Source organism: Sinocyclocheilus grahami, unplaced genomic scaffold, assembly GCF_001515645.1.
Source record: "Sinocyclocheilus grahami isolate Dianchi unplaced genomic scaffold, SAMN03320097.WGS_v1.1 scaffold379.1, whole genome shotgun sequence".
Classification (NCBI taxonomy): Eukaryota; Metazoa; Chordata; class Actinopteri; order Cypriniformes; family Cyprinidae; genus Sinocyclocheilus; species Sinocyclocheilus grahami.
In genome coordinates, this window is record NW_015505558.1 from 70,146 (window position 1) to 82,660 (window position 12,515).

General features: G+C 38.8%; 1 protein-coding gene across 1 annotated transcript in view; it reads left to right on the plus strand.

The window, feature by feature from the left end:
• The first annotated feature begins 365 nt into the window (after nucleotides 1–365).
• Nucleotides 366–12,515, plus strand: part of LOC107549729 (tudor domain-containing protein 7B) — a 20,617-nt gene continuing 8,467 nt past the window's right edge. Inside the window, exons 1-8 of the mRNA XM_016230904.1 lie at nucleotides 366–504; nucleotides 3,439–3,645; nucleotides 3,761–3,905; nucleotides 7,652–7,847; nucleotides 9,116–9,198; nucleotides 9,687–9,910; nucleotides 10,689–11,257; nucleotides 11,566–11,755. Of these exons, the coding sequence (XP_016086390.1) occupies nucleotides 3,439–3,645; nucleotides 3,761–3,905; nucleotides 7,652–7,847; nucleotides 9,116–9,198; nucleotides 9,687–9,910; nucleotides 10,689–11,257; nucleotides 11,566–11,755 (1,614 nt within the window). The 5' untranslated portion in view covers nucleotides 366–504. The remainder of the gene's footprint in view (nucleotides 505–3,438; nucleotides 3,646–3,760; nucleotides 3,906–7,651; nucleotides 7,848–9,115; nucleotides 9,199–9,686; nucleotides 9,911–10,688; nucleotides 11,258–11,565; nucleotides 11,756–12,515) is intronic.

Genomic DNA, 12,515 nt, shown 5'->3' on the forward strand with positions numbered 1-12,515 from the left:
AACGTAGTACAGCAGCAGTCTTATGTACCTGCTTATGCTGTGTGTGTACTGGTTTATATATCCTGGTGGGGACTTAAACCTGACTACACACAGACTCATGGGGACTCGTGTCACGGTACAAAAAAAGCTTATAAATCATATAGAATTAAGTTTTTTGAAAATCTAAAAATGCAGAAAGTTTCCTGTGAGGGGTAGGTTTAGGTGTAGGGTTGGTGTAGGGCAATAGAATATACGGTCTGTACAGTATAAAAACCATTACGCCTATGGAGAGTCCCCACAAGGATAGCTGACCAGACTGTGTGTGTGTGTGTGTGTGTGTGTGCGTGCGCGCGTGTGTGCGTGTGTGTGTAGTGCGCATGCGCGTTCTGTGTGATTACAGATGGGATGATGCGAGCAGCTCTCAGCTGGAGTGCGGGACAGACCGCGAGGAGGGCACCGCGACCAGTGTCACAGAGCCAGTCACTGTCACCTAAACCGGTCTGACCGACCCACATCCATTGAGCGGTAAGACTTGAGACGCTACTGTGAAAGTATCTGAACCCACCGCTTTATATTTAAGCGGCTTTGGTGGAAGAGATAGACGCGTATGAGTGTCGGTTTTAGAACTGCTACTACTGTAACTTTGCTTGACAGTGTACTAAACAGACTGCGAATAATCACCCGGTTCAAATAAGTCAAATAAAACCTCTGCACACATTTAAAATATGTTTATAGTGAGATATTTGGGAGTTCATGGCCGGAGGGAGCGGATGAGTCTCGCAACAATAGTTAGTTGGCCGGTGTTCACGTAACGTTACACTGTAAATATGATGCATGCTCATTTTGTCAACTATCCTGCTGTAAATACACTACTTTACATCTAACCTCAACTAAATAAAGTCGTCTGACTATAAAAGAGCGGTGTAAAATACAGCTATACAGTGTTTTTGATGGCGACCGTCGTAAACTGTTGTCCAGGAAAAAGGGTGTGTCTCTATCTGTCCTGAAAACAGCTCGTCAACTTTCTAAACGTGTAGTGCACACGAGCGCCGAAATGCCAATTCTCATTACTTTCTCTTTCATTTCATGCGATAGATGCTCACATTGTGCTTCAGGTGTGTTGACATAACACGGAAGGTCGCAACAATACAATATTGCAGTCCTGTTTATGGTTTTCGATGAACTATTATACTGTATGCCACTGCTGTCACTACAGTACTTGACCTGACATGTCAATTACCTTCGTGATTTACTACAGGCATACTCAACCCTATTGAACTGATCTGGTTTCTTCAGATCATTTTGACCCTTTTTTTGGTAAATAATGCACTATAAATACATTAGATGTAATTTTCTCCTTGAGGGCAACTTGCCATCAAAAACACTATACAGCACTTTCCTAAACACTTGTAGTACCACAACAAATAGTTTGTGGAGGAATGCGTTAGTTGTGATGTGATTGTATGCAAAAAGGGGCCTTATGGACTTATTCAGTCACAGAGGAGATTTATTTATGAAATGCACATGCATTAAAATGGTCTCTTAAATGTGTACACCACTATTAAGTAATAGAAGATAATACATAAATTGTAATGAAATATGTGTGATATAATGACATGCTAACAGTGATTGGCATTATGGGTTAAGGTTTGCATTAATTGCAAAGGTTGGGTAGCTGTTTGTTACACTATTGAATGTGCATCTGTAGTGTACTTAAAAAAACTGTACTTGCAGATAATATAATATTTATGAAATAAAAGGCCACTTACCTATACTTAAAGTTACTTTCATGACTATGTTTCTAAAGGCACTTAAGTACACTTTTAAAAAATGCACTTGTCAAAATGGATGCTTAATAGTGCATTGTTAAAATAAAAAGTTGTGTTTGTTAACATTAGTTAATGCACTGTGAATTAACTTGAACTAACAATGAGCAACTGTATTTTCATTAACTAACATTAACAAATATTGTAATAAATGTATTGTTCATTGTTCGTTCGTGTTGTTACCCGTACACTTCTTTTAATGTGTTGACTAACATGCAGTACTAAAGCGCATGTAATGTACTTGATAATAGTTTGCACTGTATTGTGTTAATATTCCAAAGTTAACTTATTTTAAATGTACTAAATTGCAATTTAATCATTACAAATATATTTAAAAACATACAAGTTTCAATAAAAATGACTTTAAAGTATATTTAACACAAATTCTTGTAAGTACAGAAGACTTCAGCTGAAGACTTTAACCATATTTTAAAGACAATAGAAGTAATTATGAAATTACATATAAAGCTTTAGCCTACTTACTGTAAATCCTGCTCAAGTGGGCCAAAAAAGCACTCTAAAGTTCGGCTAATTGTATTTAGTATAATTATGCAGTTTATATGCAGTTAAGTGTTTGAAACTGGTGTTGGCTCTTGCTTTCTTGAACATAAGCCATTTTTACTGGCCATAAAAAGAATAAACAATGTGTTATGTCATGATCCATTTGTGCAGCTTTAACTGTCTGGTTGTGACCGGATAGTGTGCTTTGCTCAATTCATTAGTCACATCAGCAATACCACTATGCCCATACCTAGAATAAGATGACATGAAATGCCAGTAGTACGGCAGTTGCATACTCTTACTTGGCATTGGTTAGTTTGGATAAACAAGACTTGATGAGATCTATTCTAAACACATTTAACTGTTTGTGAGCTATCAGATATGGTCATGATGTCCAGTAGCTTTCTATGTGTTGTAATCAATAACACTCTTCAACATAGAGGAGATCAGTGTAGGACTCATAAACCCATTAACAGTCAAGTGTGACCTCTGACCACCTAGCCTCATTTATTCTTCCAATGTGGCTTTACAATGATCTGTTGGTGCACAATAGTTTTATTGGTATCAAGTGTAAAGGTACACTGCCATTCAAAAATTTGGGGTCAGTAAAATTGATTTTTACAGAAGAAATTAATACTTTTCGTGCGGACAGAGTGGATTAAATTCACAGTAAAGACTTTTAAATTGGTATGAACAATTTCAAAAGCTGTTCTTTTGAACTTTCAAAAAAGTGTACTGGTTGGTGTTCACAAAAATATTAAGCAGCACAAATGTTTTCAATAGATAATGAGAAGAAATATTACTTGAGCACCAAATCAGCATATTAGAATGATTTCTAAAGGATCATGTGACACTGAAGACTGGAGTAATGGCTGCTTTGCCATCACAGAAATAAAATACATATACAATAATACAATACAATACAATGCAAAATATATTAAAATAGAAAACAGTTATTTTAAATTGTCATAATATCACTGTTTTTATTATATTTTAATCAAATAAATGCAGCCTTGTTGAACATAAAAAAAATTCTTCTTTAAAAAAGAATTACAAATCTTACCAACCCAAACTTTTGAACAATAGTGTCTCCAGACCAGATCCAACACCATTACTTCTTGTTGTTTTTCAGATGGCGGATGAGGAACTGGTGAAGAAGATGGTAAGGGCGGTGCTGCAGTCCAGCAAGAGTGGCGTGTCACTGTCTAACCTGCAGGTAGAGTATAAAGACCTGACAGGTGAGCTCATACCTTATAAACAGTTGGGGTATGCCACACTGGATGCCCTCCTGCACAGCATGCCTTCAGTCGTGAAACTGGATAAAGGGCAGTCTGGGGAGGTAAGTCTCTCTCTCTTACGTTTTGAAATTCAGTAATTTAGCAGGTACAGTGGGGCAAAAAAGTATTTAGTCAGCCACCAATTGACTAAAACTTTAAATGGTTAAAAACCCATAGGTGATGTGCCACGCTACCACAGGAAACGAGATGACCCACATTACTAAGCTTGCGGCCCGCCAGTGCACAGCGAAGAGGACCGGCCGACCTCAAGTGGTAAACTGTCAAATGAGAGTCAAACCTGCAGCTCCTCTTGTACTGAACGGTGAGACTCTTCATTAGTTTGGGTAAATATGACTGTGAGTGTAACTCATGACATTGACATTGAAGACATTGTATAGAGGTTGTATAGTAAAAGTTTTACTTTAAAGTACATTTGAAATCATCATTGATAATCTTTTGCCATGCTTAAAAGAAGTACACTTACAGTATTTTCATGTGTTGATTGAAATACTGTAGCGTTATTTAATATTACATTTAAAGTTCATATATTTCAAATTTTACTAAATTGCAACCTAATCCTTATAAAATGTGTAATTACAAATACATTTACTGTAAATATGGCATACAAGCTTCAATAGAAATGACATTAAGGTATGTTTTTTTTTTCAGTTTACAGATTTGTTAAATGCGACTGTGAATGCAACACTTCTTGAAATGTGTTATCCAGAAGACATTTTAAAGAGGATGTATGCTAGTGTCCTGTGCATCCCGTGTCTTTTTTGGTTGTGCATATGGCCTCTGAGGATGTGAGCACAGTTCTGAATGTACTAATAATAAAGCTCTGCATTAGATCATTCAGATTACAGGTTGCAGCTGTTCTGGGAACTGCAAACTCACTGTCAGCTTTAGCATTTTCAGGGCTCATGCTGTCACTTGATCAGTGACTCAGTACTTGATACAGCAGAAAGCGGGAATCTGTATTGACCTAGACGGGGAGAGAGAGGGAGGTCTGGAGACTGCAGTGCTGTGGAGATGTACAGCAGAGCATGTGTGGCTGTTCAGGGGAGGATTGTCTGAAAAGTTTCTTTTTTTCCCCCTCATCTGCTATTTAATGCCTCAACTGCCGCTGCTGCGTTTTTGTCTTCTTAGCTCACCATCCTCTGTCTTGCACAAACTATCGGTCTATGGAACGCTTATCTCAGGAGGGCTGTAGACAGTGATAAAGGTGTTAAATTGCTGCCACTTTTCCACGCTAGGCTGATTGGACGGATTGCGCTGTTAGGAAGCAGCTGGCTGAGTATACTGCCGGGTTGAAAGGTATGATGTCATTAGGTTTTAGTCAGGTTAGTGATATGATGTCATACTGAATGTGCATGAGAGAAGATGGGTTTTAAGTCAAAGTCTTGTTGACACAGTGTGTAATTGTTATTTATTGTAATATTATTCATGTTAGCTAATAGTTGTTCATTGTAATGGTTATTTACTTAAAGGGGTCATATGATGCTGCTAAAAAGAACATTATTTTGTGTATTTGGTGTAATGAAATGTGTTTATGCGGTTTAAGGTTCAAAAACACATTATTTTCCACATACTGTACATTATTTTTTCTCCTCTATGCCCCGCCTTTCTGAAACGCGTCGATTTTTACAAAGCTCATCGGTCTGAAAAGCGAGGTGTGCTCTGATTGGCCACCTATCCAGTGTGTTGTGATTGGCCGAATACCTCACGTGTGTGGCGCAAATGTTACGCCCCTACCATACTGTGATGCCATGTCCCGGAGCGATGAGACAAAACCAATAAAACCCATTAGAAACGAGGCATTTATAGCATCCAGTGGGGAAATAATTACTGATTATAATGACTTGTACTGTCTTTTTACGCGTTGCATCGTGCCGCGTAAACATAAATCTTTGTCTCCTTTAAAGGGGTCATATGATGCGATTTCAAGTTTTCCTTTCTCTTTGGAGTGTTACAAGCTGTTCGTGAATAGATAAGATCCCTAAAGTTGCAAAGACTAAAGTCTCAAACCCAAAGAGATTTTCTCATCCACACCCTCCTAAAACGCCTCTTTTAAACATGCCCCCACATGTCTACGTCACTGTGTGGGAAGATTTGCATAACACCGGCCAAATGTATACACAAAGAAAGAAGGCATAACTTTGATTCTCGCTGTAGTATTGTTACCGCCGCCGTCATATCGTGGAAACTACTTTGTTTGGTCTTCCAAAAGAGGACACAACTAGAAATCAGTGATTAAGTTGTATTTACAACACTGTTCCAGAACATTCTTCAGATGTGTGCAGCGCATTTTACGGAGGACGAGGACTGTTTCCTCGGAGAGTAGCCTACAATGCCGGTGTTCTGGTGAATTCAGTTCCCCTGTTTCCCCTTCGGCACGCATGCTGACCCTATACAGTCGACAAAATGATGCTGACAAATAATGCTGACTCACAGCCTGTAAGTACGTTTTCATATTTAAAGAATTTGCCACTGATGATTCAAACACGAGTTTTGAGCAGTGTAGAGTAGCGCTTGTTGTTTGTCATTTCTCCGATCACAAATGCAGACATGGTTTTATGTTTATGCAGCGCAATGCAACGCAACGTGTAAAAAGACAGTATAAGTCATTATAATCAGTAATTATGTCCCCACTGGATGCTACAAATGCCTCGTTTATAATGGGTTTTATTGGTTTTGTCTCATCGCACCGGGACACGGCATCACAGTATGGTAAGGGGTGTAACATTTCCATCACACGCTTGAGATATTCGGTTAATCACAACGCACTGGATAGCTGGCCAATCAGAGCACACCTCGCTTTTCAGACCGATGAGCTTTGTAAAAATCGACGCGTTTCAGAAAGACGGGGCATAGAGGAGAAACAATAATGTACAGTATGTGGAAAATAATGCGTATTTTGAACCTTAAACCACATAAACACATTTCATTACACCAAATACACAAAATAATGTTCTTTTTTAGCAACATCATATGACCCCTTTAAGACAAGTTCGCAGCTGCTGTTGCATTTCATATGCTTTGTTATCTGGATGTGTAAAAAATTATATTTTTGCTGCATGTTCTAATTTCTAGTGATCATGCTGAGTTCCAGAAGCTTCGTGGTTCTCTTGTTGGATAATGTGCAGAGTAATACCTTATAGATTGTCTGTAAAGTAAGCTGACTTGTGTGCGATGATGATATATGTTTGATCTAGCTTACAGTGTTTTGCTTCATCTGTTTGATTAAAGGATTACACGCAACGAACTGGCATTTTTATAGTTTCTGTGATGATTTGTTAAAGAGATAGCCCACCCCAAAAACTTGTTTACTTTCCCTCATGTTGTTCACAACATGTATGATTGTCTTTCTTCCATGGAATACAAAGGAGAAATTGAGCACAAAATGAGCAAAAGCAGTATATTACCCATAAAAGCAGTCCATATTACTCGTGCTCAATATTCCAAGTCTTCTGATGCTCTATGACAGTTTTGTGTGAAGAACAGACAGATATCTAAGCCACATTTCCCTAAAAATATTGGCATTCATTTAACATAGCTCTCTTTGATGTTTTCATGAGAGAAGCAGTGATATCTGATTTGTGAACAAATTGTTCTTTTGAGTTGGATTTTTGTTTTTCAGTTAGTCCGTTGATCTGGTTGAAAAAAACAGCACGAGTCAGACTGACATTGTCTCGGGTTCCTCTCACTGACTCATTGATCAGTGATCCAATCACAGCAGTTAACAACACATGGAATGTCGTGCATGAGTCGTATGGACCAATTCTATGATACTTTTATGATGGGTTTGCATCCTTTATTGTCTTGAAGACACAGTGTAATTCTGCAATAATAGTGTCTATGTGAGGAAGTGTGCTTTAATGTTAATAGAAATTGTTGTTCAAGGAAATTCCTGTCTTTACAAAACACTGTAAATGGGTCACAGCACAGGACACTCAAACGCTTCAAATTCTGTCTCTTTCTCTGTGCTATTTTCAGTCTAATATACATGTATTTATTAGATTAAATATTTTACTTTTTGATTTAGATATTGTCTCATCTCTTTCATAGCAAGGCCAAGGACATCTTTGAGACAGCCCGACCATCGTGGACGTCTGTGGCGAGGTGGAGGTCGTGGAGGGGGACATGGAGACCCCGTTTCTCGCACAGGAAGCATGAGGGACTCCCAGCCTGATGGGAAAGGCGGCAGACCCCACATCACACCCCCAAACACACCCACAAGAAGACCCTCCCTTCCCTCAGAAAGGTGAAAGACTCAAAAGCACAAAGCCTGTCAAATGGAGTCTCAAACAATGATAAATTACAATAAAAATAGGTAAAACTTTGCATTATAGCCACATTAAGAAAGCTACAAATAAATAATTTAAAGTACTTTGAAAGACAAGGGTAAATCATATATTGAAAGATAAAAAGAAGATACATTCATGTACAGTCTTCTTACGACTGATCTTTTAAAGTAAGCACACCCATTGTGTGAGCAGCATTTTGCCGAGCAAGCAGCTGAGAATACAAATCAAGTCTTAATGTGTGAACAGAAACAAGCTCTTTATTCTTCACAGACTCATAGTTTTCCAGTTTTGCAACTGCATGTCTCTAGCTGTTGATACTGTCAGAGTTGATTGGCAATAACAGAAAGCATTTCAGCTGAGGGTTGTCTGAACCCAGTGCTTATTCAGCAGTCGAATGGAGGGTGCTGTCTGTGTGTGTGTGTGAAATCACTCCAGACAAAAACTATTGAGAGCAAACAACTGACCTCACTCTTTAGAACTGTGTTCTTTATCACTTACTGTGGCACTCACACAATGGCTGTGAGGGTGCAGAGGGTGGCAGAGTTAAGCGGGTGTACTGGGTTTTGTTAATCCTCCCTCCATTCTCTCACAGATTAGCCATTCTAAACCAGTCCACAATGAATCAGCACTTTCCCTTCGCTACAGGTTGAGGGGGAGTTTGGGTCATTTGACACCTAGAATCATATGCAAAAATACCTCTATACCCCTGCTTTATCATTTTGCAGCACTTTGCCAAAATGTCTGCTTTTGTCCTTACAATCACCATTGTATTATTTGCTCTATATCCCTCCTGGTTGCTTAGTTTATGAAAACTGTACTAGGCTATTTTGCAGCAGAAATAGGCTGAACAGTTAATTACACAGATTAGGAGGATAACCCAGCAATAATGAAGTATTTAGTAAATTTGTAAAAAAAAAAAAAAAAAAATTGGCTGAATTTTTTTTTTTTTTTTTTTTAGTGGCTAGATACAAAAAAATGTGGACTGAGGTCCCTTCTTCTGGACCAAAATGAGAACTGGTTGCTTTTGGTCCACCTAAAGAGATCTAAATCTGGTTCATTGTAAAGAGTGTTGACTGGCTGTTTTATAATACTGGATACACTCCATCAACAAATGACATTTTTGCGTTAAATTAAATTAAAATCAATTAAAATCTTGCAGTATATTATCTAAGAAATGACAGATTTTAAGGTCTCCTTAATATAATCTCATGTTTTTTTTTTCTAGATCAGAGAAAAGAATGACCCTTCCCTCCAGATTCCAAAAAGAAGTCCATGCCCACCTCTCCCAAAACCAACAGCAGAGCAATGGTGAGCAAATTTTGGGTGGATAAGTGTTAAATATGCAGACTGTCTAATCATTTCTCTCCCCAAGAAACTCCTTTAAAGGTATTAGTTATCATGGACTCTGTTACTTAACTTCCTGTCTCAGAAAACATTCCAGGCATGGGATGTTCATTTAGGATGAAAAGAGAACAGTCATCTTCTGTCTAAAGCAGGCAAAAAGCAGCGGGATCGCTCAGGACTGCATGCCTTCAATTCTAATGTTGCTATGGGCTATATCTTAAAGTGATAGTTCACCCAGAATAGGGGAAAAAATGTCATCAATAGAAAGTCATATTCGCTTCGAAAGATCTGAGGGTGATAAAATAATGACAAAATTGTCATAAGACTTGATAGAGTCTGTGATTCATTGCAAATTTATTCAGCATCTGTTTATGATTTTATGGTTTTAATTTATAGTTTGTCATTGCAGTATTGCTAATAAGCTGCAGCATTTATGTTGTTGATATTTCTAGCCCCTTCTAACCTGAATGAAAACACAACTCCAGCAAAACCCAAGCTGCCTCATTCTGCACCTTACAGTCCCAAGCTGGTGCAGTCCCGTCTTAAAGAGGTTCTTAACAAGCACAGCAATGGCCTCTGGGTATCCAAGCTGCCTCAGCTGTATCGAGAGCATTATAAACAAGATCTACCCAATGAAGCCCTGAAAGACCTGGAACACTGGACGCACATTTGTACAGTAAGTTTATAGATACCTGTCATCTGATGTCATTAGAACACAGTAATTAGCATTATGTGAAATTGTGTCATTGCGGGGATCAAGATATGAGAATCAATTTATGAAAACAATTTGTAATTTTTCATAACTTACAATGTCCTCCCTAGTTCAAAAAGACAATTTATTGACAATATAAGACCATCTTGAAGTCTGAAATCCAAACCCATTAACATAACACATATTTACCTTGTTCTTTTGATGTTCCTGGCTGTGTGTAGCACCTACTGCTCTGTATTATTGCCAGTTTAATTCTAAGGGTTGGAGAGAGAATTGGAGACAATTCATGTGATTCTCACCAAACTTGGTCAACATTATGCCAAGACACTGAAGATGTTAAACTGATTTGAATATCTCGAACATCTCGGTGTTGTATTTTTGGGGGTTTGATCACATGCATGTGGCTATTGTAGTTCACAGTCACTGTGCCACCAGACTGCAGCCAGAAGTCTGCCCAAGTATAGGTTTCTGCAGTACCCTAGGGGGCATTGTTCAATCAATTAAGGGTGTTTCCCAGGCTGTGGGTGTTTTTCAACTACTGTACCTGATTAGCTCTAACCATTTGGGGTTAGGTTTAGGGGTATCCACTCCGGTAAAGTGGTTGATAAATGCATACTGATTGGGAAATGTCCCTTTTGTTCTGTTGAGACCTCAAACTCAAGTGTGCTTAAATAATTATAATAAATTAGCTCTGTGTATTTGTCTGCAGAATAAAAATGCTGTCTTGTTGCTTGGTTTACAGGTTGAAAAACCATGCAGTAGCAAACCTCAAGAGATGCTGCTGTACCCTGCTAAAGAAACTAGCCAGATTACCCCACATAGTGCTGCTACACCCCCCACCCATGACAAATCCCCATTTCATCACAAAAAACCTCAGACTCAAAGATCATTTGCTACTTCCAAATCAAGCACTCCGGCGTCCCCTAAGGATCTACCACCTGACGTCAAGCAGAAGCTTGGAGAGCTGCTCTTGAAATACAGCAGTGGCCTGTGGGCCCACGCTCTGCCTAAACTGTATCAGGACACATATAAATGTAAACTACCGGAATTTGTGCTGGACCACCTCACTTTGCTTTCAGACATTTGCACGATTGACTACCCCATGCCGGACAACCCCAAAAGAGCAATTCTGTATGCAAAAGTAGTAGAGGATGAGAACCGTAACCAGTCAGGATTGGCTGGCTCAGAGACGAAAGAAACAGTAGAGCGCCGTTTGAGCAGCCAGATGGTTCCTCCTCTTGTCATTCCTAGAGAGGAATACCCTTCTGTCCTGGTGGTGGAAGCAAGTGATGCAAACAGCGTCATTCTGAGGTGCGATTTATAATCAGTATCCTATGGATCATGAGGGGTGTGGCCCTTATCATGCCTTTACTTAGAATCTGTTAACTTTATATCGAATCAGTAAACAGAGTGCAACAGTCTGGTGCAAAAATACTTTTACAAATCAAAAGGGTTGTAATGTTTCGATTCATCACAGGGCAGGTTGGATTGGATCAGAGAATATAATTCTTTGTTTGAAGAATTTTTGGAAATGCCGGTGGAGAAAAAATATGTCAGGCTACTAAGTTGATGGCCACTCTTGTACTCTTGATGAAGGGTGTGTGTCTGTTTATATGCAGGTACATAGGTGAAGGTTACTCCAAGGTGCAGGAAAAGTTAGAAGATGAAATGAGAGAGTTCTATGGGCAAGATATCAACAAGGTGGCTCTGAACTCACCATTACCAGGTCAGCTGACTGCTGTACGTGCTGAGGAAGAGGAGGAGATCCTCCGGGCACAAGTGTGTGAGGTCATGGCTGACAAGGTCAAGGTGCGTTATGGGGTCATTAAAGAACACATCTGAACATAATAGAGTAGTGTAGTGGTTCTCAAGCTTTTTGACTTTAAGGCCCCCTATTATCCTAGACAATATTCAAAGGCCCCCCCATGTTGAGTAAGATATTTCTGGTACTTCTTGTTTTCAGAAGCTAGGAGCAATATATTAAAATAATTAACTAAAACAATTATATTAAGTTATATTAAAATTAAAATAAGTAAATTATGCAATTTCTGTCATTTGAATGTGCTTTAATGGTCAATAATGAATTTATATTACTTCCGGAAATAGCTTTAACACACAAATCACAAATTTACCAGCAATTGCTTCTCAGTAGAAAAAACAAAAAAAATTAGCTTTTTAAAGGGGTCATATGATGCCATTTCAAGTTTTCCTTTCTCTTTGGAGTGTTACAAGCTGTTCGTGCATAGATAAGATCCCTGAAGTTGCAAAGACTAAAGTCTCAAATCCAAAGAGATATTCTTTATAAAAGTTAAAGGGATAGTTCACCCAAAAATGAAAATTAGCCCATTATTTACTCACCCTCAAGCCATCCTAGGCGTATATAACTTCCTTCTTTCAGATGAATGAGTTAAAATTTAAAAAATTGACTTTGATCTTCCAATCTGTTTAATGGCAGTCAGCTGGTGTTGCAGTTCATCAGTCCATAATGCATCCACCCATAATAAAAAGTGCCTCACATGGCTGCGGGGGGGGGGGGGGGGGGAAAAAGGGCGCCCGGGCGAAAAGGGGT